The sequence below is a fragment of the Anomaloglossus baeobatrachus genome, chromosome 12 (assembly GCF_048569485.1).
Source record: "Anomaloglossus baeobatrachus isolate aAnoBae1 chromosome 12, aAnoBae1.hap1, whole genome shotgun sequence".
In the NCBI taxonomy this organism is placed as follows: Eukaryota; Metazoa; Chordata; class Amphibia; order Anura; family Aromobatidae; genus Anomaloglossus; species Anomaloglossus baeobatrachus.
The window spans coordinates 109,203,441-109,229,430 of record NC_134364.1 but is presented as its reverse complement, the minus strand read 5'-3'; the positions used below and the strand labels follow the sequence as shown (position 1 = coordinate 109,229,430).

The 25,990-nt window shown below is 41.6% G+C and overlaps 1 protein-coding gene across 1 annotated transcript; it reads left to right on the top strand.

The window, feature by feature from the left end:
• Positions 1 to 1,387: 1,387 nt before the first annotated feature.
• Positions 1,388 to 25,789, top strand: LOC142257513 (cholinesterase-like). Its single transcript, XM_075329657.1, has 4 exons — positions 1,388 to 1,404; positions 8,421 to 9,933; positions 13,070 to 13,226; positions 25,664 to 25,789. The coding sequence occupies exons 2-4, from the start codon at positions 8,444 to 8,446 to the stop codon at positions 25,682 to 25,684; spliced, it is 1,668 nt and encodes a 555-aa protein (XP_075185772.1). The 5' UTR covers positions 1,388 to 1,404; positions 8,421 to 8,443; the 3' UTR covers positions 25,685 to 25,789.
• Positions 25,790 to 25,990: the final 201 nt, after the last annotated feature.

Here is a 25,990-nt window from a genome sequence, read left to right as displayed (position 1 = left end):
TATTGATGACATAACAGCAGACAAGAGTAGCCGGATGAATACTGAAGTGTACCGGGATATACTTTCAGCCCAGATTCAGCTAAATGCCGCAAAGTTGATTGGACGGCGCTTCATTGCATGGACAATGACCCCAAGCATACAGCCAAAGCTACCCAGGAGTTCATGAGTGCAAAAAAAGTGGAACATTCTGCAATGGCCAAGTCAATCACCAGATCTTAACCCAATTGAGCATGCATTTCACTTGCTCAAATCCAGACTTAAGACGGAAAGACCCACAAACAAGCAAGACCTGAAGGCTGCGGCTGTAAAGGCCTGGCAAAGCATTAAGAAGGAGGAAACCCAGCGTTTGGTGATGTCCATGGGTTCCAGACTTAAGGCAGTGATTGCCTCCAAAGGATTCGCAACAAAATATTGAAAATAAAAATATTTTGTTTGAGTTTGGTTTATTTGTCCAATTACTTTTGACCTCCTAAAATGTGGAGTGTTTGTAAAGAAATGTGTACAATTCCTACAATTTCTATCAGATATTTTTGTTCAAACCTTCAAATTAAACGTTACAATCTGCACTTGAATTCTGTTGTAGACGTTTCATTTCAAATCCAATGTGGTGGCATGCAGAGCCCAACTCGCGAAAATTGTGTCACTGTCCAAATATTTCTGGACCTAACTGTATATAGGAATAGATCCCTCTGTGTGTGATGACTATGTAATATATAGAAATAGATCCCTCTGTGTGTGATGACTCTATATAATATATAGGAATAGATCCCTCAGTGTGTAATGACTCTATATAATATATAGGAATAGATCCCTCTATGTGTGATGACTCTATTTAATATATGCGTTTCCCTTTTTGTATTGAATTACTGAAATAAATTAACTTTTTGATGATATTCTAATTTATTGAGATGTACCTGTATAGCATCAAAACATGATCTCTTTTCATTAGTTTGAAGCTATAAAGGGGGATTAACTTGCGTCTTAATTTTTTGGGGGGAGAAGTTTCTAACAGGTTCCCTTTAATAGTATTGTACAGTTTCACTTCTCTGTGGTTACATAGGCTTTAAATTACCTAATTCTAGTAATGATAAGACAAAATGGTCCTAACTATGTTGCAGAAATAAAAAAAAAATGGTATTAAAGATATATATAAAAAACAACCTAAACGTTCTGTCTGTTTTGACATTTTAATTTGAAGGTAAATTTTCGGTAACCTATGGCTTTGTTGATTTTTATCTGTTAATATTTGATCTATCACGCGGCCTTAGACTCTAAACTGGGAAAGTTAGCTTCAAATTATTTGTCAAGTTAAGATTAACTTTGTGAAGGGCGGAGACTAAACCTTTTTTATAAAGTTAACGACAATGTTATTTAATATAGAAATCATACCCTGACAAGACGGTGGTGAGTATTATAGGATATTGGAAGAATTTAAAATATTAACATATTTTTTAAAAAAGTTGTAAAAATTTCTAGAGTTTGCCGAAAAAGTTTCTATTTTGGACAATATATATATATTTTTTTTTTTATTAATGGATCCCTAATTCATAAATTAATAACATGGTATATACGTAGCTCCCAAAAGTCAGATATACTTTGTGAAGAAACCTGGAATGAAGAGTTAATTTCCCTGCAGTGCCCCCACAGGAAAAATATTGAATTACATTTTTTTAAACTGATTCTATATGTAATTTATGTAGATTTAGATCAACAACCTGCCATAACCCTCAGTCTGATGCAGCGCCGCACAATGAACTCAACCTTACCTACTGTATCTCACTCATCCCTTGTAGACGGTGAGCCCTCGCGGGCAGGGACCTCTGTCCTCCTGTACCAGTCTGTGTCTTGTATTGTTTATGAACGTTTATTGTACTTGCCCTATTATGTACACCCCTTTCACATGTAAAGCGCTATGGAATTGATGGTGCTATAATAATAAATAATGATAATAATAATAAAATAAAAAAATGTCCCAGAAAAACACACAAGCAATAACAATATAAATTACATCTTTATTGATAGCAACAGAACCAAATTAAAATCAATTACACATCAGACATAGTTAAATCCATAAAAACGTATGGCAAGGGAGCAGGTCACACTCATGACCCCAATAAATATCTATGTATATATATTAAGGTATTAGGGGAAAAAACAATTAGGTCAAAATAATTAAATATACTTAAATCTCCTCAGGCAAGTAACCGAAATACCATCATCAGCTCAAAAATCACTGCTAATATTACCTAATTATTATTGCTGCAAGGTAGAAGGGCAGAGTGTGATGCTGTTCCCCACACCAACGCACGTTTCACTAACACTTCCTTGGGGAGAGACGTCAGAGAGCTGAGGGTCCCCATTTATCCTAAATTTCCCCTTTACTGCCGCCAATCACAAATTGTCCCGTCCCTTACTATTGGGCGCCACCATGATTGAGCACCTTACCGCAAGTACAGGAGGCGACATCGTCGGACGCGTCACCAGACATGCGCATTGCGCACCTGGCGACGTCATGCAAGGATGCACGCACCCTGCAAAGAGCGCGGGCACAAGACAGCGGTGCACAGTACTGGGACCGTGCACTTAGAAAACACACAGGGGAAGCTGGTTGCACTCTGCATGAATCGTCAGACAGAACTAGTTGCATTATTACACTAACCATCATTACAACCATAAAATACAATAGATATGCACATAAGCATCTCACAGTTACATTCTATAATGGGATGAAAAAATATATTATAAAAAATAATTACTAATAACATGAAAAATTAATAAAAATATATATATATATATATATATATATATTTATATATATATATATATATATATATATATATATATTGGAACCTTGGATTACGAGCCAAGTTATTCTTATATCAAGGTGAACTTTGACATAGGAAATAATTGAAACAGACAATTTGTTCCACAGCCCAAATATTTACTATATTTATACAAATTTATTACAGTAAAGGAAAATGAATGACCTTTATTCATATAATACAATATTATATATAATATATAATACATATAATACTATATTCATATTAGTACACTAATACAAAACCTGTGCAGTACAGTAAAAGCATATAAAGCAAATTAAACTGTACATTAGCTTACAATAGAATTGTTGGTGCGGGAGGTACAATACAAGCAATGTGCTGCACTGGTTATCAATAAGAAATTACAGTACTGTATCCATAAATACAAATTGATAGAAATGCTATATAGTATATACTGTACTGTACATGGTATACAGTATACAGTAAATATGTACAGAAAGTTACCTCCAGAGCGAGCCAGAACGCGGTGAAAGGATAGAACAGGAAGCATGCACGGTCAGTATTTGCTCTTATTGCAAAGTATTGCTCTTAAACCAAGATACAAATTTTTAAAAAGCTTTGGTGGTCTTGCAAAACTCCCTCAAACCAGGCTCCTCTTAATCCAAGGTTCCACTGTATATTTTATATATATATATATATATATATATATATATATATATATATATACTGTAGATATATATATATATATATATATTAAAAAATATTACCTTCATTGAAGTCTTGATAAGTGACTGTGTGAGACAATTAAATGCAAAGTGTATACGTGAATGCCCATAAAAATAAAAATAACAAATAGTATATGAAAAAATATCTATATTCATTTATATATTATGTACAATCCACTACGTGTAAAAGGATATATATATATATATATATATATATATATATATATATATATATAACATGTAAAAATATGTAAAAAATAAATAAATATTAAAAATATATAAAAAATAGAATTACGATATGAGTACCAGGTGTGAATAGGACAACACATAAAAAAATATATGAAATAAATAAATGTGATTAAATCATTGTATATTATGTGGCAAACCAAGTGTAAAAATATTAAAAATATTTATACTTATATGTAAATCATTAATATACAAAAAATATTTTATGTATGTATAATGTGTAAAACATCCATATTGTACATGTAAATATATCTATATATGTGCAAATATTTAATATACAAGAATATATCTAAAAAAATATATATACTGTATATATACACAAGTGTCTATATATACACACAAGAATCTCCCTTATATATAGAAAAATAACTCTTTTATAAATAAATAAATAATTATATATGTGTGTGTTTGTGTAAACGTGTAAGTGTAGGCAAAAAAAGTGGAAAAAATAACGACTAATTAATAAATAATTAATTTCATCACCATCATACAAAACCCCTCACATATGCATACATTTAATTACACAAATACGACCATGACCCCAACAATTCCCTGACACACATACAGTCATCCTAATATTGCACCAGACATCCATAATGCTCTCTGTGTTTTATTCGAACCTGGGAAACAACTCTCATACAACATTTAAAACACAAAAACAACCCTCTAACCCCCCACAAAAAATATTTATATATATATATATATATATATATATATATATATATATATATATATAATATATATATGTATCCTAGCTGTAGCACCCGGCGTTGCCCAGGATAGTAACTGTCTCCCAGTCTCTGTCTGTCTCCCCCTCTGTCTATTTCTCTGTCTGTCTGTCTGTCTCTTTCCCTGTCTGTCTCTGTCCCTGTCTGTCGCTTTCCTTGTCTGTCTGTCTCTTTCCCTGTCTCTTTGTCTGTCTCTTTCCAAGTCTCTTTGTTTGTCTCTTTCCCTGTCTCTCTCTCCCTGTCTGTCTCTTTCCCTGTCTCTCTCTCCCTGTCTGTCTGTCTCTTAAACTGTCTGTCTCTTTCCCTGTCTCTCTGTCTCTTTCCCTGTCTGTCTCTTTCCCTGTCTGTCTCTCCCTGTCTGTCTGTCTGTCTCTTTCCCTGTCTGTCTCTTTTCCTGTCTCTCTCCCTGTTTGTCTGTCTCTTTCCCTGTCTGTCTCTTTCCCTGTCTGCATTCTGACACACCAACATTCCATATAAGGGTGTGGCTGCGCATTCTTCTGAAGTTCTGGCTGCACTGTGGCTCCCAGCTCCCTTGACTTCAATGGGGGCAGGTTTTTTGGCGAATAACTGTAAAGCGCAGGGTTATAGGTTTCCCTCACAACATAGTCTATGATGTTCCCTGAGTCAAATGGAGTGTCTGTGCAAGATTTCGTGATTGTACATGCTACAGTGCGAATTCCTTTAGCGGACACACACACATACATACATATATGCATACATACATACAGACATACATACATACATACACTCAGCATTATATATATATATATATATATATATACAATCCTAAATAGACCCTGCAGATCATATACCCACTTGACCATATATCAATGTCCCTTTTATATTAATCCTACGGACAATTATTTGTACTAAAGAAAGCTATTAAATCCCCATTGTTCATTAAGACCATGTGGTGAAATCGTCCTCAAAACAGTAATCCATCGGCCTTCTTTTCGTAGTAATCGAGTCTTTATGTCACCTCCTCTCATCCCCAAGTGAACACGATCAAATCCTTGGATTCTCAACCCTTTCCAGGAGTCAGGATGTTTATTTTGGAAATGTCTTGTCAAACGTTTCAATTTTCTTCTTGAATCGTATATGTAATTTATGCAGATCTATACTGATCTTGGCTATTTTAATATTTTTTTTTTTACTTTTATTTTTAGGATTTTTAAGCTTTGTATAATTTTTTCAATTCCAAACTTGTAAAAAATAATTATTTTAGTATTTAAAAAATGTAAAAGTCGGTACAATACAATCTGTTTTCTATCGCCAAATTCTGGGAACCGTGCCTTTTCTATTTTTCCATCGATGGAGGTGTGTGAGGGCTTTAAGCAACAAATTGTTTTCATTGGTATTATTTTGGTCTATGTAGGATGTTTACATGACATTGTCACATATTTTTGGGGTGAAAGGATGCTTCATCTATTTTTTTTTATTTTATTTTTTTTTTTTTGTGGATTTTTTTCTAAAGGTTAAATCATTTTATACTTTAATTAATCAAACTTTTGCACATGTTGCAATAACAAATGTTTATTTTATGCTATTTTTGTTTGTATTACAAAATGAGGGTTATTCAAAGTTTTCTGCTTTTTCTTTACATTTTTTTATTATAAAATTTTAGAGCCCTTAGGGGACTTGATTCTATGATTGTTTAATCGCTTGTATTTTACACTGCAATATGTCAGTACCTAGTGAAATTAATAATCTTGGCACAATTGCTGCCATTTTTGTAATTTTATGAAGTCTGTGGCTAGACTTCATAGGATAACAAGAATGACCGGAATCGTGTCACGTGGGGGCCTATGGGCGCCCAAATCGACTCCTTACAAATGGTAAGAGATTATTCTATTGCCACAGACATTGTAAATTATTGTGATTGTCCCAATATGCAACCTAGCACTTTCACATAGGATAGTTAAATATCTTGCTAGTTTCACCTATTGTACCCTATAAGTCAATGTTCAATGCACCACACCAGCAGTTCTTAGCTATCAGTAATGTGTGTACAGTGTACACATGAAAATAATTACTGGTCGCCATCTTCTGCCGTTTGCAGCGCTGCTCTATTCTCCTGCATCAAGTGATCACAGTTGTGACAAGCCCAAACACACAGGATTTATGTGTGGGTTAGAAGTCGCTTTCTCAAACTAAAGTCCATGAGACCCAGGACAAGGTTCTCATAGACTTACATCAGGAGAAGGACTAATGGCCATTAAGAAAGCGTTGAGGTCACATGATGCAAGAGCGAGTCCAGAACAGGGCTGGAAACAGCTGAAGTCACCGACAAGCATTTTAATGCACCCACTGAGCATACAATACTGGTAGCTAAGAAATATTAAAATAGAAAAAAAATGCTGGAATGTGACTTTTACGAGCAATGAAAACAAATCTGCAGTAATCTGTTCCAATTTAGTACACAGTCAAGAATGGCTGAAGAATGTGACCCAATCAAAATTTACTGATAAAGAATAAGTACCCCAAAACAGCTCTCTACAAATGGGTGTTGATCTTTGCTAATAGCCCTAGGTGGTATAAGAATATCATCCCTCAAAGTATTTTAAGGAGGACAGAAATATACTCCTAGCAGACACAGTCAACAGATGGCCACTGTGCAAGAATGATATATGGGCCTTTTGCAGTCCATTAACTTATCATCATTCACAATTACACTTGCTTTCAAGGTAGAAATTGGCCACCTTACTTCTTGGTCCCCTGTGTAATTGCACAGATTCCACCAATGAAATGTCTGCCTCTGAATGTACTTGTGTGTATGATCTGAAAAAAGCAGAATGGTTTCAAAACACGTTGACCACTTGTATCAATAAATGCTTCCTTAATCTCAATATTCGGAATATCCCTAAAATTTGTCTCCTTCACTCATGGGTTGGTGCCATTTATACTTAAATGTTTCCTTGTATCCAATGGTACAAGGCTTACAAAGCATCGGACATTGACATGAAGGTAAGCTGCTTACAATAGGTATTTCTAGTAAAATAGTTTTCTTCCGTCTTTGACTGAGCTTGTGTAGATTATTTTTTTTTACCATGGAGCTTTGTTAAAAAGACTCCATAAACAATTGGTTTCCTTAAAGAAACTTGTCAGGTCCGATAATGCTATAAAAGACATTATCCAGGACTATTTTATTGTAGATATGACAGACAGGTAGTCTGTCTACCTACCTACCTGTTCTGCCCGCTGCTGGCTCATAGTGGTCATGGACGGCTCCTGCCGGCTATTCTGTGGCTTCACGCCAACAAAGTATCTCTTCCTTTTCCAGGCTGATCTGTTGATGGAGCATGATTGCCAAAGTCATGTTGACTACTCAAAAGATGGCAGAAAAGTACATAGCTTGGGAGGTAAGTGGAGTACATATGCAGTAGGAAGTCTATAAGACTGCTTTAAAAAGTCACAAGATTTTTTGCGCAATGGAGAGTTGTCAAAAATGCCAACGTGGTTAGAGATGAAGTGGAGACATCTCCGAACTAGGGCATGTCCAGGCCCCTATTCTCCCCAACAAATTGGTCAAAAATGACAAAGTTTTATTAACAGGAGTGTTACTCATTTCTCGACACCACTCAGAAGACACACCAAATTCATTAAGTGGCATACACCTCTTGTTTAATTGGGCACCTTCTACTCTAGCAAGACTAGTTTAGCGAGAGCATGCGCTATGTCACTCTTCAAGAGTCAACCCCCATGACTTACTATTGCATTCGTACTCCACTCCTGCCTCCTAGGTTGCACACTTCTCTTCTGTCTTTTGAGAGATTGGGGGGTACCCAGACCACCACTTCAGAAATGTAGAGTGTCTGCAAAATTTAAAATTAAAGCAAACATTTAGATTGCTCTTTAAGAATTGATAAATTAATGTGTAATATTATTCAACGAAAAAAGTATGTGATGTAAATCAATTTATCCTGTTTTTAAAATTGCAGAAAAGGGCACGGAGCACAAAAATATGTGGTTCTGCTGCCATAAAGTCTGTTTCGCAATACTAACTATATTTGCTGTATGTTGTACGGCAGAAGATGACACCATTGTAGATACAAAGCAAGGGAAAGTGAGTGGAGTAAAAAAGTCAGTGGTATCTAAAACTGTCAAAGCCTATCTTGGAATTCCATATGCAGAGGCACCAACCGGAGAAAAAAGGTTCAAAAAACCAGAACCTCGGGCCCCATGGCAAGGAATCTACGAAGCCACTACCTTAGGAAGCTCTTGTTCCCAGGATAAAGGAGAGTACTACACTCAGATTTCTGGAAGCGATGTGTATCTTGTAAAAAATAAAATAAGTGAGGATTGCCTTACTCTAAACATATGGGTTCCTCAATCAATATCTAAACCTGCACATGTCATGACGTATATTCATGGAGGAGGATTTATTTCCGGCACCTCTGCTTTTGAAATCTATGATGGAAGTGTGCTGGCAGCTTCTGAGAGTATGATTGTAGTATCAATGAATTATAGGCTCGGAGCACTTGGTTTCTTAGCTTTTCCAAAAAATGTAAATGCTCCCGGAAATGCCGCTATGTTTGATCAAAGACTGGCTCTTCAATGGGTTCATGAAAATATTGCAGCTTTCGGTGGGAACCCAGAGAGTATTACAATTTTTGGAGAAAGTGCTGGTGCTGGCAGTGTAGGGTATCATGTGATAAGTTCTGGAAGCCAGCCTTTTTTCAAAAGAGCTATACTGCAAAGTGGATCACCAACAGCTTTCTGGGCTATTAATTCCTATGAAAGGTCAAGGAAGTTGTCCTTAGAATTAGCCAAGATGGTTAATTGTCCTACAGAAGATGATGATGCCGCGATAGCCTGTCTACAGAAAGTAGATGCCAAAGAATTAGTCGAAAAACAAATTTTAATTGATTCAAAATTTGCCCTGACGCTCTTTGTTCCAGTTGTAGACAATGATTTTGTATCTGATATCCCAAAAAACTTAGTAAAACATTCAATTAGCAATATTGACGTCTTAATAGGGGTAACAAAAAATGATGGTAACCCATTTCCACTGTTTGGTGCCCCAGGATTTAATGCAAAAAACTTAAGTTTAATCACTACACAGCAACTTAAAAAAGGCTTGAAATTTTTCTTCCCAACCACAAATGATCTCCATTTAGAATCTATGATGTTACTGTATAAAGACTGGGATGATGAACAAAACATGGAGAAGAATCGTGATGCCTTGGAGCGGATATTAAAAGACATTCATTTTACGTGTCCTTCAAAGTATTTTGCAAACTCTGCTGCAAAGGATCAAAATAAAATATTTGTCTATGAATACGATCATCGTCCATCAATTGAAACGTATCCAGAGTGGATGGGGGTGGTACATGCATCCGAATTGCCAGTACTATTTGGTCAGCCATTGAGTTTCCCTGAAAAATTCTCAAATAAGGAGCAAGTGTTTAGCAGAAGGGTTATGAAAATGTGGGCCAACTTTGCAAGAGAAGGGTAAGAAGACTTTTATTGTGAGTATGTTGCGGAATAGAGGTGAGTGCCCCGCTATGAGCTGTAATGTTGACCATACTGGTTGACAGTCGCCCAATACTTGAACAAAAAAATTAAGGAAATGGTTAACTAGATATACTCAAAGGGAAACATCTGTCATATATGTGTATCCCGTCAAGATAGGTGGACCATACAAAATTCGAAATTTGCATGTTCACGCAGATTTTCCTTGGAAATTTGATTCATCAAGAAGATATTTTTCTCAAATTGTAAATCCCTTATTATGCTCTATGATCTCTCCAGACTCCATATGTAAAGTTATATGTAGAAGATAATAGACATATTCAAGTTATTGCTCTCCATTTCAGCCTCACAGCTCCTCACTGTCACCCATCCTCTCCTAGTTGTATATATCACCACTGCTCATGCTCTAATCTCAGGACTCTTCACGATTGGTTTGGAGACATCAGCTCGGAAGAGGCTCAAGGTAGTTCTGTAAAATCTGGTAAAATCCAGATGTAATGATGTCACAACGTTCATCGTAATCTTGCATTTAGAAATATGCCAGACCTCATGAGAGCCAGAAGTCTCAGCTTAGTCACTGTGTGAAGAGGCCCGAGTGGTGGATATAAGATGATCTGCTGAGAACCGGTTCGGTGACAATAAGAAATTGAGGGTCTGAAAAACTGAGCAGTAAGATGAGTATTATTTTTATTTTTAACCTTTTAATGGACCTTTTATGGTTCAGCAAAATTGGCAACCAGTTGTTGAAAATTTTTTTTTGTAATTTGCTGCCTCGTGTATTCATTTTTCCGAATGTGGAGTTTTGTAATATTTGAGTAGAATCAAATTTCACTCAAATATGTTTTTGTTTATCTCTAATCCCAGACTCCAGGGACACACAAAGGATTTGAGGATTATATTAAGTTTGGCTTTGGAGGCACGCTCTAAAGACACGCCGAGCCTGAGGTTATAACTAGGGTTAGTTTTTAGAAGAAAGGACAGGATAATACAGTATATTTGATATATCTTTCGTAACAAATGTACTATTTAAACACCCAAGACTAAGCCTATGGAGTGAAAAAGAAGCTATAAGCTGCTGCTGAGAAATTTTCTCAGTTGTCAGGGGCAAATCAGTAGCTCAACATTTGGGGAAGGGTTACATAGTAGGACAAAGTCTTTATGGTCTAATTCCTTTTCATTCTAGGGCACTCACATTTTTTCCACATAAACTATGAATTGAGTGGGTTGTTTTTTTTATTTTGTTTTTTTTTTACTAAACAGTCCATGAACCTAGAAAAGAGGGGCCCTGTCAAATCGAAAGGGTTGTCCACCACTCAGACAATCCCTTCTCAATAGCTATATTTCATCTTGATGTCAATGTTCCAACAATGATGGGACTGGGTCTCTTGAGACTTGTGTAACATTGTTTCATCCCATGAGCCCTCCAGCCAATCAGCGACTGCTTCATTCTCATTTCCTTCACTTGTAACTGACATTTGGAAAAGGCCAAAGAGAAGCAGCACATTTCACTTCTTCCTTTAACCCCTTAATGACCGCGGGCAGTAATATTACGTCCTAGCGGTCATAATGTTACTGCACCATTCCGCAATCGACGTACATCTCAGCTGATTTTCACAGCTGAGATGTGTGCCTGCTAGGCATGAGCAGAATTGTCATCTGCTCGTGCCGTTTAACCTGTTAAATGGCGCTGTCAATATGTGACAGCGCCATTATAACGACATCGGCGGTAAACTTTTACTTACCGCCCGATACCGGAAGACACGTGACGTGATCACGTGACTTCTGGTAGTTGTCATGGTAGCACAGGGTCATGTGATGACTCATGTACTACACATGAACTACTTTCAGTTTCACAGCCGAGTGAACCAGAAAGTGAGCGTATGTGTTGTTTACAGCTGTGTAGCTGTGATCAACAGATAAGGCAGAGCAATCGGATTACTGATCGCTATAGCCCACTAGGGGAACTAGTAAAATAAAAAAAAGTTTTAAAAAATTTAAAAAAAAAACAAAAAACCTAAAAGTTCAAATCACCTCCCTTTCGCCCCATTGAAAATGAAAAGGGTTAAAAAAATAAAAAATATACATACATTTGGTATTGCCGCGTTCAGAAACGCCCGATCTATCAAAAAATAAAATCAATTAATCTGATCAGTAAACGACGTAGTGGAAAAACAATTCCAAACGCCAAAACGACTTTTTTTGTCACCATAACTTTTGCGCAAAATGCAATAATAACCGATCAAAATGTAGCATCTGGGCAAAAATGATACAGTTAAAAACTTCAGCTCGAGACGCAAAAAAAAAGCCATCACTGAGCCATAGATCCCGAAAAATGAGAACGCTATGGGTCACGGAATGTGGCGTAAAAAGTGCGCCAATTTTTGTCGGACAAACTTCCGATTTTTTTAACCCCTTATATAAACTAGGAAACCCAGTAATCAGCTGTTTCTTGTATGGAAACACGGCTGGATATGTTACAATTCTCAGTAGCGCTACTACAGGGAAATTTAAGCACTGGACAATACTCATTACAGTCAGTGGACTGATGGTATAATGCAGAAAAGGATAGGTCCTCTAGAGAAAGAAATGTTCATTATGGTCAAAACATGAAGTCCTTGATTCGTCAAGACAAGCAATGTTCTCGCTGGTCTTGATGAGAGGCCGTGATGGAGTCAGACGCTATGCCTGTTAATGAATCATGAGTGATCGGCAAGTGGCTTGAGTCTCCTTGCACCTCCCCATAAATCTTACTCCAGTTGGAGATTTCCGAGGTCAAATATTAGATGATCTCTCGCATCATGCCACTGAATCTCCCTAGCTTGCGCCAGCAATGCCAATATTTTCCGAGCTGAGCAAAACTGAAAACGCTAAAAGTCTGCATTGTACAAAAATGTTGCATTTTTCTCAGCATATTGTGCCAGAATTCTGGTGTAATCGCTTTGATAAATCGGGGTCAAAGATCATGAGAATAGGACACTCCTCTATTTTCTCAGAATTTGCTAATAGTATATTTTGTAAACTAGACAAATGGAAAATCAGTGTGAGGAAGCTCTTTCAGCGATTTCTAGTCATGATCCAATTAACTTATGTTGTTTGCTATGATTATATATTGTAGAAACCCAAGCGATGATAAATTTAACTGGCCACAGTATTTACCTGAAGAACAAAAATACGCCATTCTGAAAGCGGATCACATTGAAGTCAAGCAAAAATGGAACAGTCAAAAATGTCAATTCTGGAATTCTTTTTACCCCAAACTAGTGGAAAAAATGGTGAGTGAAAAAGTATTTTACTTATTAAAAAAAATAATTAATTTGTTATTTAATAGCTAATCTTATCTTTTGCCATATCAAGTAGATGATATTGGTAGCCATGTGTAAGGGGCACTTTGCACGCTGCGACATCGCAGGCCGATGCTGCGATGCCGAGCGCAATAGTGCCCGCCCCCGTTGCAACTGCGATATCCTTGTGATAGCTGCCGTAGCGAACATTATCGCTACGGCAGCTTCACATGGACTCACCTGTCCTGCGACCGTCGCTCTGGCCGGCGACCCACCTCCTTATTAAGGGGGAGGGTCGTGCGGCGTCACTGCGACGTCACACGGCAGGCGGCCAATAGGAGCGGAGGGGCGGAGATGAGCGGGATGTAAACATCCCGCCCACCTCCTTCCTTCCGCACATCCTACGGAAGCCGCAGTGACGCCGGTAGGAGATGTTCCTCGCTCCTGCGGCTTCTCACACAGCGATGTGTGCTGCCGCAGGAGCGAGGAACAACATCGGACTGTCGCGTCAGCGTAATCATGGATTATGCCGACGCTGCACCGATGATACGATTACAACGCTTTTGCGCTCGTTTATCGTATCATCGAGCCTTTACACACTACGATGTCGCATGCGATGCCGGAAGTGCGTCATTTTCAATTTGACCCCACCGACATCGCACCTGCGATGTCGTAGTGTGCAAAGCCCACCTTAGCCATCAAGTCTTCTGATAAAAGTTGGGAGACTCATAGATAGACCCGCCTCTCTGGCTGGTCACACCCGGCAGGTGTCTTAAAAAATCCCAAATAGTGGACTCTTTGTTTTTGGGTTTGTTAATGAAAGGGATATCATATAAAAAGCTTTTATTTTACTTAGTCTGTGATGAAATTTACAATCCGTCATGCAAAGGCGCTGAATTCTAGAGGAAGGGAGGTGTTCTGGAGAAGTCTTGGCGATGGTTGGGTGAGGCACTCACAAGAGTGGAGGAGTGCATGAGATCTTGTGAAGACCTCAGATTACTTTTTTAGGGCTCTATTGGAAAATTAGTTCAGAGATGCCCTTGTAAGTCATATATACTGGTCTGGTAGAGTGTAACAAGTGAAGAGATTTGTTTGGCAGTGGAGAGAGGCAAAACAGTAGCAAGGAGAGAGGAGGATTCAACAGGCAGCGAAGTTAAGGATGGATTGGAAGAATGTAAGAGTGTTAGTTGGGAAGCCACAAAGGAGGATATTGCAATAGTAGAGGAGGGAAAAAATGAGGTCAAATACTAAAATTTTCTTGATTTGGAGCTGAGGAAAAACCAAATTCTGGAACAATATTTCAGTTGGAGTCAGAAGGAAGTGATAAGGGCTTGAGCATGTGGTTTTAAAAGATAAATTAAAGTCAAAGGTTACTACGAGACAGCAGACATGTGATAAAGGGGGAAACATGATGAAATTGTCATAGAGAAATTGTAAAATTTATGACATCTCTCTGGTTTCTGGAGAGAACAAGAGTAGGAGAACTGCCTTTCCAAATGCATCAATGTGCTCTTATCAAACCATCTTGGAAGACATTTTGTCTCTGGTGTCTAGATATGAATAATGGGGTTTTTAGCTACTGTATTTTTCGTACTATAAGGCGCACTTTTTCCCCCCCAAATTTTGGGTGAAAGTGGGGGGGGTGTCTTATAGTCCGATGGCTGCGGTGTGGTGGTGGTGGAGCGGGTGAAGGCGGGTGCGGTGGTGGTGAAGCGGGTCATCAGAGGCAGGAGCAGGCTGTAGCAGTGTTACCCTGACCACGTAGGCCCGCTCATTTGATATGCTTGACCATCATGGGCGGGGGATGCGCGCATACTAAAGAGCCGGTCCGCGTGATCACCCCAGGCAACTACAGCCTTGAAGGATCATGTGCAGCTGTATTCATTGCCCCCCGTGCACCATCTTCAGCGTGGGGGGCAGTGAATAAGTACGGTATACTCATTGTTCCCCTGCAACATTGCGGTGTCCTCCTGTCTACCGGCCCACAGTGTGTGGAGAGCGATAAGCACAGGGATGATGTCATCGCTGTACACACGGCTCCACACAGGTCAGCTGGCACACAGACAGGAAGCGAGTGATGCTGCGTGGAGTGAGGAGAGGTGAGTATGCAGTGGGAGTGTGCCGCCCCGTGCTCGGCGGCAGCCGAACCGCTCGGGTCCGGACCTTCAGTGGGTGGCTCGAGGGTCTCCGGACCCGGGGGCCCACGGTCACTCCGATTTAAAAGGGGTTGGCAGTTTGGGGTGGGGCGTAGGTGTACGTCCGGAGCCGTGTTTGAGTTTGTGACGCTACCCACGGGTTAAGGTGGACACCACCGCTGCAGTTACGGGGCACCCGGGGGAGCTGTTGCGCAGCAAGTTGTTAACCCCTCCATGGGTAGGGATAGTGGCCCTGTGACCCATTGGGGAGAGTTCGGTGGTGCAGGGAGATGGGCAGACGGAGGGCACTGATGTACTCATGATTAGTAACACACACAAGTCTCCGGTAAGCCAGGCCCTTAATCTCCGACGCCCACTTCGCCAGCATGAAGTGGGCTTGGGCCTGCGTACTCCGACACATCCTGCCGCGTTGGTATCCAGGAATGGGTTTCTGCAGAGTCCTGGCGTCCCTGCACTTCCCAGCGTTAGTTACATGCCGCTGATTTTCACCCGCTTCTCCCCCCCTTGGTCTTTTTGTGGCACTCCGGTAAGTTTTGTTTTGCGACTTTCGGCTTTGCTGCACGGCCGTATTCTCAGGGGGCGGAGCTTCAGCTTTCGCGCTCTTTTCGCGGGGAAGAAGACTCTGGCGGGAATCTTCACACCAAAAGATGGCGTTGGGGAGAATTGGGCAGTGCAGGGAGATGGGCAGCCAGAGGGCACTGATGCACTCACGATTAGTGACACACACAAGTCTCTGGTAAACCAAGGTGAAGGTGGTCGGTGCCCGCAGCCGGCTGCAGTCTGGTCCCCCATCCGGTTGGTGGTCTCTGCCTTTCTCCTGCACCGTTTGTGTGATGGTGGACTACTTGCGCTTGCAGCGTCAGGAGTCCGCTCCCCGGCTTGTGGTCGCCTAAGGAGCCCTTTGCCCGCTGACGCTGGCCCGTGGGATCTCTCTGCCGTGGCGGTGGCTTTCTATCCCCCTCATTGGGCTGTTGTCTTCAGTCGGGACTTTGGGTGGGACAGAACCTATAGTCCTGGCCGCAATCAGTTAATTAGCTAGCCCCCAGTAGCTCTGGACCTGGCTTCAGGATCTGAGTACCCCCCTTTGTGCTCCGGTTTCCGAGTCGGTTCCCCGGGACGGTACCGGCGGGCCACTACCCTGTCCCGGTCCACCATGGTTCCACCAACCCGTCTTCCTGGCTCCTGCAGACAGAGGCCTCCGTATGCCTCCTAGTTAAAGGTGCCCGGGCTCCAACCCTGGCACCTGTCAGTTAGTTGCAGACCTGACACACAGGCCTACCTCCACTTTACTTCAACTCCTAAACTCATCTGACTACTTTTCCCGCCCCAGGCCATCCTGACTCCTCGGTGGGCATGTCCAACCGCCTGGCTCCGCCCCTTGGTGTGTCCATCAAGCACTGAGGGGGGTGACTAGGGTTTAAATCTTTGGTTGCTGTCACCTTGTTAGGGGACTGGCGTAGTGCAGGGCCCTATCTGTGACTACTTGGCCCGGCCAGGGCATCACAGGAGTCCTCCAGCTGTTACCGCAAATCCGGCCGCGGCTGGTGATGGCGAGATCCGTGGTGACTTCAGTCAGGTGACGTGCGGTGACAGCTGGAGTTACCGCTGATGTCTGCGGCTCATTTCACTTGCGGCCTGATCCTCACAGAGAGCGATCGTGTTCTATGGCTGCTCTCTCTAAATGTCAGATGTAGCAGAGCTGGATGCGTTGTGAGACATTGTATGGATTACATCGGACCTGGGTGTTCTAAGGGTTAATAAAGTGGTGAAAGAGGGTGTTTTTTTGTCTTTTATTTCAAATAAAGGATTTTTATGTGTTTGTGTTTATTTACTTTCACTTACAGTTTAGTGATGAGCGGGTGTCTCATAGACGCCTGCCATCACTAAGCTAGGACTTAGTGGCAGCTATGGGCTGCTGCTATTAACTCCTTATTACCCCGATTGCCACTGCATCAGGGCAATCGGGATGAGCTGGGAAAAGCCCCAGGACTGTCACATCTAATGGATGCGGCAATTCTGGGCAGCTGCTGGCTGATATTTTTAGGCTTGGGGGCTCTCAATAACGTGAGTCTCCCCAGCCTGAGAACACCAGCCTCCAGCTGTGAGACTATATCTTGCTGGTTATCAAAATTGGGGGAACTGCATGCCATTTTTTTTTTGTTTGTTTTTTTAACTTACCCCCATAGAGTATCAGCAGCAGATCCTCGCCCCATAACAGTGTGTCATGACCACATTTTTTGCTTAAAAAAATGTATTTTCCTATTTTCCTCCTCTAAAACCAGGGTGCGTCTTATGGTCCGATGCGTCTTATAGTCCGAAAAATATGGTATATTATTAGCATCATGAACATGAGAGGAAGAACATGTATATATTTTCATATTTGTGGGGCATGCCTATGAGTGCCAAAATAATATCAAGCAGATGGATGACAATACACATAACATGTTTCATATTTATAGAAAGGTAAAATCATGATAATAAATATGATCACAATATCTTTGACCTCCAGGCTCAAAAACATCCTGCAAGTTGGGGAGCTCATAAAATTCTGAAGGGTTAAACACATCCTACAAACAGCCCCCACATAAGCTTATCAAGTGGAGGTTTGTGGGCGTAACTTTGCTCTAATAAAGGCAAATTGATCAGTCCTTGCTATGGGTCCTCTCAGTCTTTTCTAACCAGTATCTCCCTCCTCTAAACTCTGAAGCTATTGAAGTGACATCAGGTTTAGTAATTTTCTTTCTTTATTACTTTTTATTTTCTGCAATTGTATACTGTATTGTTTTGTAAAATATTTTGTATATTTTTATAAACACTGCCTATTTTTGGATTATAATTATTATATAATTAAATTAAGTTAAATTAATTATATAATTAAAAAATAATAGCTTTATTCCTCTTGCTCTATAAACTGCATCCCCAAAACCATACATTATCTGTAATGGAGGCCCAATTGGACTTCATAAGTGATTGGTGGTGACAGCCAATAGAAATCGATTTTTTTGTTGGGTTATTGTAGAGTTCCATGGAGGCTTGGTTCGCTGGCAGCAAACAAGCCGAGTCTCCACAGGCTCGAGCTTGATCTGAACCCTGGATCAAGTCACTGATTGGCAATTTGATTCCCACCCACATACAGCCAGCCATAAGCACAATACTTCCAAGGGAGGGTGGGTGTTGATTTTCAAACAATTTTTTGTGTTGCACACTACATGTAATCGTGCTGATGTTACCCCCAGTGGGAGCCGTTCAAAGACTGCAAGGGCTGAGCACCAAGTGTACCTGAGCACAGCTTTGCTCATGCGAGTTTTGTTCCCACGTAAAGTATCCGATTCCCAAACCCGAAACTTGATTTTTAAATTTGACTTGCTTAGGTTCACTCACCTCTACTGTGGAGTTGGTAGTGACTGTACCAAAGTTTTTATTTATATATATATACAGTTAGGTCCAGAAATATTTGGACAGTGACACAATTTTCACGAGTTGGGCTCTGCATGCCACCACATTGGATTTGAAATGAAACCTCTACAACAGAATTCAAGTGCAGATTGTAACGTTTAATTTGAAGGTTTGAACAAAAATATCTGATAGAAATTGTAGGAATTGTCACATTTCTTTACAAACACTACACATTTTAGGAGGTCAAAAGTAATTGGACAAATAAACCAAACCCAAACAAAATATTTTTATTTTCAATATTTTGGTGCGAATCCTTTGGAGGCAATCACTGCCTTAAGTCTGGAACCCATGGACATCACCAAATGCTGGGGTTCCTCCTTCTTAATGCTTTGCCAGGCCTTTACAGCCGCAGCCTTCAGGTCTTGCTTGTTTGTGCGTCTTTCCGTCTTAAGTCTGGATTTGAGCAAGTGAAATGCATGCTCAATTGGGTTAAGATCTGGCGATTGACTTGGCCATTGCAGAATGTTCCACTTTTTTGCACTCATGAACTCCTGGGTAGCTTTGGCTGTATGCTTGGGGTCATTGTCCATCTGTACTATGAAGCGCCGTCCGATCAACTTTGCGGCATTTGGCTGAATCTGGGCTGAAAGTATATCCCGGTACACTTCAGAATTCATCCGGCTACTCTTGTCTGCTGTTATGTCATCAATAAACACAAGTGACCCAGTGCCATTGAAAGCCATGCATGCCCATGCCATCACGTTGCCTCCATCATGTTTTACAGAGGATGTGGTGTGCCTTGGATCATGTGCCGTTCCCTTTCTTCTCCAAACTTTTTTCTTCCCATCATTCTGGCACAGGTTGATCTTTGTCCCATCTGTCCATAGAATACTTTTCCAGAACTGAGCTGGCTTCATGAGGTGTTTTTCAGCAAATGTAACTCTGGCCTGTCTATTTTTGGAATTGATGAATGGTTTGCATCTAGATGTGAACCCTTTGTATTTACTTTCATGGAGTCTTCTCTTTACTGTTGACTTAGAGACAGATACACCTACTTCACTGAGAGTGTTCTGGACTTCAGTTGATGTTGTGAACGGGTTCTTCTTCACCAAAGAAAGTATGCGGCGATCATCCACCACTGTTGTCATCCGTGGACGCCCAGGCCTTTTTGAGTTCCCAAGCTCACCAGTCAATTCCTTTTTTCTCAGAATGTACCCGACTGTTGATTTTGCTACTCCAAGCATGTCTGCTATCTCTCTGATGGATTTTTTCTTTTTTTTCAGCCTCAGGATGTTCTGCTTCACCTCAATTGAGAGTTCCTTAGACCGCATGTTGTCTGGTCACAGCAACAGCTTCCAAATGCAAAACCACACACCTGTAATCAACCCCAGACCTTTTAACTACTTCATTGATTACAGGTTAACGAGGGAGATGCCTTCAGAGTTAATTGCAGCCCTTAGAGTCCCTTGTCCAATTACTTTTGGTCCCTTGAAAAAGAGGAGGCTATGCATTACAGAGCTATGATTCCTAAACCCTTTCTCCGATTTGGATGTGAAAACTCTCATATTGCAGCTGGGAGTGTGCACTTTCAGCCCATATTATATATATAATTGTATTTCTGAACATGTTTTTGTAAACAGCTAAAATAACAAAACTTGTGTCACTGTCCAAATATTTCTGGCCCTGACTGTATATATATATATATATATATATATATATATATATATATATATATATAATATATATATATATTTCCATGCATTGAAATCAGGTATATATACAATACGCTCACTGTCAGTTCACCAATAATCAGCCTGCTGGCAAAAGCAGCCGTCATCTCTTTCATTAATCGTCAGTCAAATGCATACTGTCCTGACGACTAAAGGCAGTGGAGTGCTTTCCTTGAAAAATTGGTAGCTGAGGTGAAATAACTGTGTGACCCCCGGCTTTTTCTTTGACAAATTGGAGAGACAATAAATGCGCAAATTTGGTCTTATCCGGATGACCGGCATTAAGACCAAGGTAAATGTGCATCCCTTGCGTAGTTGCCTGAGTCACAACCGCTGTAATTGCATGAAAACAGCTACAGCAGTCCCATGTGGAAGAAAATACTAAAATGGAGGAGAAGGGGTTAATTCACACTGCTATGAAATGAAGAAACAAAGAAACCAAGATCCTGGATGAGTGATTTAATATCAATACATTTCAGAGTTAATAGAACTCCATCAGGACAAATCACAACTGAAAATAGTCTATTGTGAATTGTCCTGATGCAGGAGTGCCATTAACTCCGAAACATGCTGTCATTAAATCACTGACCTAGGATCCTGGAATCATTGCTTCTTCATTTCATGGCAGAGCGGATAAACTCCTTCTATGCCATTTCAGCGTATTTCTTGAAAAATTGTGGCAATGTGGGATATCTGCATAATCTCTTGGGCTGTCTCAGTCTGTCTCCTTGACAGACATTGATAAATTAGTCAGGTAGAGTGTGCAAGATTGCTGCCTCTTTAAGGGGAAGCGTAAGTACCTTGCAAAGGTGTCCCCAGGATATTGCTGGGAAGCACCAGGTATTTAACGCTCCCTCCCCTGATTGGAGGGGCCTGAGAAGCTCATTAGGTTTCTTACTACCCATTTGTTTGTCCATCCTATTGCTCTGGTCTGCCAGTCAGGGCTGCCACTAGGAATTTCAGGGCCCCATACTGGCAAATTTATGGGGCCCCCCTGAGACTCCACCCAGGCTCCACCCCGGCTCTGCCTCCACCTCGCAAACCTTCCACAGTCCGCCACCACTCTTGGAAAAACACATATATATGTATTATTTATATATATATATATATATATATATATATATTACACACACACACAGTCATGGCCAAAAGTCTTAGCACCCTTGAAGTTGTTCAAGAAAATGAAGTATTTCCCTCAGAAAAGTAATAATACACCATCTACATCGCCTGCCCCTCTCCATAATGCACCTTCTACATCGCCCCTCTCCATAACACCATAACACATCACCTACACCGCCTCTTTCCATAATACACGCTCTACACCTCCCTGCTCAATAATACACACTCTACACCGCCTCTCTTCATAATACACCCTCTACACCGCCCCGCTCCATAACACCTTCTACACCGCCCCGCTCCATAACGCCCCTCCACCACCCCCGGCGATCGTCCCGCTCCTGTCTTCGGCTCACAGAGCGATTATCTGTCTCCTTAGGATAGATCACCAATGTCTGATTGGTCAGGGTCTGGCACCCCAGCCAATTGCCTGTTCTTAGTGCCGTGCCAGTGGTGGCCAGAAGTGCTCAGTTCCAGATCTGCTCCGTCTTCTGATAGTGGCAGCAGCCTACTATTAAAATCAATGAGGCGGATGTGCAGTACCCGGCCGCGAACACCATCAGAGGACGGAGCAAATCCAGAAATAAGCATTTCTGGCCACCTGAAGAAAGAAAAACCACAAAAAACTACATCAAAAAAACACCAAAAAGGAGCCAAGACAAATGATATGTGCACACACAGAATGTGGTGAGCCTTCCTCATAAAGATGGCTGCAGCCGAGGTGCAAGATGCTGATGTCACAGCCACTCAACCTCCACATTAGGGGGGAGGGGTGGCTGCTTAGCATAAGACATGCACACTAATAAGGCTTGCACTGGGAGCCCATCATATAATGAGTGAAATGCACAGTGTCTGAACTGTGACCTATAAATGACGCCAGAAACCCAGGTCAGGCGGGCAAAACAGCACTATATAAGTGCATCTCGCACGGATACACGAGACGCACAGTGTCTGAATAATGGCCTATAAATGACGCACAACACCAGGTCCAGGCGGGTCAGTTAGCACTATGAGTACATAACACATGACAGGCTCACCATTTAACCACCTGAATTCAAAAGGTCCACACACATCCTGCAAAAATGGATAAAATGTGCCATACCTCAAATAGTGAGATATTAGTTTATATTTTGGCCCAAAATATGTAAGCTCGCAATTCGTTCGTCAAGGATTCTCACACTTGCGAGTCCCTACACTGAATTAGTTAGAAAAACCACAAAAAACTACATCTGGCGTCATTTATAGGTCACAGTTCAGACACTGTGCATTTCACTCATTATATGATGGGCTCCCAGTGCAAGCCTTATTAGTGTGCATGTCTTATGCTAAGCAGCCGCCCCTCCCCCCTAATGTGGAGGTTGAGTGGCTGTGACATCAGCATCTTGCACCTCGGCTGCAGCCATCTTTATGAGGAAGGCTCACCACATTCTGTGTGTGCACATATCATTTGTCTTGGCACCTGAAGAAAGAGCAGCTGATCAGTTACTATGCGTTCTCATAAGAAGCAATGCACAAGTGGGACCAAGGCCTAATGATGACACACAGTCATTATCACAAATACACATTTACATTCAGGTACCTTATAGATGACGTTGTTTCTAGTAATTTCTTTCTATTCTTAATCTTGTCCTGATGCAATGATGACTTTTCACATTCACGTCTCGTCTCTGCAGATTTCCATCTTCTCTGGTCTTCTGCAGCACATCCCGACACGATGCCCCTAAAAATAGCAGAATGATTATAATACACCTATTTAAAAATATCTGCCCAATACTGTGCCTGAGAATAAATAATGGCCTCTCTTATTGTGTTCTCTGCACAAAATATGACCCCACACTGTCCCTCTTATGGTACATGAACTCCACACTGCTTTCTATACTGAGCCTACTGTTCACACTGTCCTTTACACTGTGTCCCCTTATACTGTCCAGTCTTTATACTGTGCCCTTATAACACTCCCCCTCCTTGCTATAACCTCACACTGTCCTTCTATTCTGTCCCTTCTCCATATTACCCCCCTTCACTACCCAGTCTCTATTCTGTGCCTCTCACATTCTTCTCATCCCTTCCTGTCTCCGCACTACCTTCTGTGTATCCATATACTTTTCCCCTCACTCCCCATCTTGCCCACTTGCTCCTCATACTATGTCACTCTTTATTCTGTGTCCTCAAAATTTATTTCCAGTTCTCTCCACATCCTCTCTCTCCCCATACATCACCCCTCATCCTCTGTCCCTCCATGCATCACCCCTCATCCTCTCCCCCCTCATGCACCACCCTTAACCTTCTTTCACCATGCAGGACCTCTTATCCTCTCTCTCCCCATACTGTGTCCAAAGAAATTTCTCCCTCCCCATCCTCTCTTCCGACCATACTCTATCTACAGATAGTATGGCGGAGAGAGGGTGGGGGAGGGACCTGTTTCCATAGATACCTCCTTCTCACCCCATACTGTTTCTCTTCCGTGTCTTCAGCTCCACTGGAGCACTTTTCAGCATCCTCTGCCGCCTCCGCGCTGTGGCCCTAACATCCGGGTCAGCAGTGTGATCAGCTAACCTGGTCACATGACAGCCATCACTCTGACCCAGAAGTCAGTGCCAGTGTTAATCAATTGTCCTCGCGTCTGACTGACAGACACAAGGACAATTGAGCAGTGGGAGCCGCTCGCTGCAGATTCTATGAAAGCGGCTGTCAGCGCACACACATAGAATCTGCAGCCGTGCTCAGAGAATAACCGGCTCCCACTACAGGGTGGCAAACACAGCCCCCGGGGAGACTTTACACTGACGCATTAGGCAGCGCTACAGCGCCCCCCTCACAGTTGCGCCCGGAGTAGATACAGTGCCAGCACCCCCTCCCCCTAGATTCCGGGTATGCAGCGGCATACCTGGTATCTCCATCACACATGGCTAATTTGCATGTGATGCAAATTAGCCACGTGTATAGTGGCAAAAGAACACTGCCGGTTCCTCTGCTGCGGCTGTGACTAGAGGGGGCCCGGTGAAGAGGGGTGAGGGCTCGGCTGGCCCGGGGCCTAATAAAGCAAAGTAATTGTCCGTGGCTCAGCCGGGCCCCCTCTCTTCACCGGGCCCCCTACACCAGTCTCACTAGTAACGCCCTGATGGCGGCCCTGCTGCCAGTATCCAGCCCCAGTCCTGCCTGGGACCAGTACTGTGTGTGCTGAAGTTCCTGAACACATCCAGTCTGTGATCCAGTGTCAGTCATGTTCGTTTTCCTGAGTTGGTCCTTTCCATGTTCCTGGAAGTGTCCAGCCTTGTATTCCAGTACTGGCCCAGAATGCATCTACTGGATGTGACCAGAATGTGTTTTGAAGCTAACCTCCCTAATGTCTTGGTCCTGTTCAGCCTTAATTCCTGTGAGTAACCTGTTCATGGTTTTTTTTGGACCCGTCCTGCCTGGTAACAGCCTGAATTCTGCACCTGGTCCGATGTCCTATCCTTCATGTCCTAGCCTAATGGCATCATTGCTCTTCCTGTCCATGACCATATCCATGTTTTGTTGTCAGCCAACTCTGCTGTGGGAGTGGGACCTGGTGTCTACCGGCAGCAAAGCCCATCCTCACAATCTGAGGCTCTGGTGAATACCCAATTGGCACTTAGTTAAGCCCCTTCCATGTCAGGGAAAGACTAGGTCCCTCCTGTGGTCTAGTGGGTCCACTTCCACTCGCATTCCCTGGGAGCATTACATAGAGGTTTGAGTGAGATGGATGGAAGATGATGAGTTCGGTTTTGTCCATAATGCATTTTAGAAAGACTCAAGAGAAGATTGAGGATATGGCTCAGAGACACTGTAGGATTCTGGATAGCAGAGAATTGACCTTTGCACCAGACAGGTGTCATCAGCGTATAGATGGTGCTGGAAACCATACAATTTTGAGTTGTGTCAGGCCAAAGACATAGATGGAGAAGAGTAGGGGTGTGAAAACAGTCTTGAAAACCACAAAAAGAATGTGATTTCAGAACATCATATCTAGTACTAATTGTAATACTCTATTGTTTTTGGCTTGTAGACACAAGAAGGAGAGCCTTAAAGTAAGCTGCACTACTGAACTCAAGGTCTTGAAGTGGAGTGAAGAAGCAAGCAATACGACTTATGGAAGTGCATCTTCACTATAATAAACTTACATTCCCATGAATGCTCTTCTTATTTTCGTTTTCACTGTGTTTTATATTTATATAAAGCCACCTTTGTGGCCCTGAATAAAATACACACCTTACACATGGCCTTTGTCCAGTTGCTAAGCTGGTAAATGACATAAAATCCAACATTACCGAGAAACGCTAAGGGGTAAGGCATGGAGTACAACCTGTTTTTTTTCATTATAGCTTTTTTCAAT

Bases quoted from the DNA above. Each gene is read 5' to 3' on its own strand.
- LOC142257513 (XM_075329657.1), top strand. From the start codon at position 8,444: ATGTGGTTCTGCTGCCATAAAGTCTGTTTCGCAATACTAACTATATTT. The intron at 9,934-13,069 runs GTAAGAAGACTT...TATATATTGTAG, and splicing joins GCCAACTTTGCAAGAGAAGG to AAACCCAAGCGATGATAAAT. The intron at 13,227-25,663 runs GTGAGTGAAAAA...TTTGGCTTGTAG, and splicing joins CCAAACTAGTGGAAAAAATG to ACACAAGAAGGAGAGCCTTA.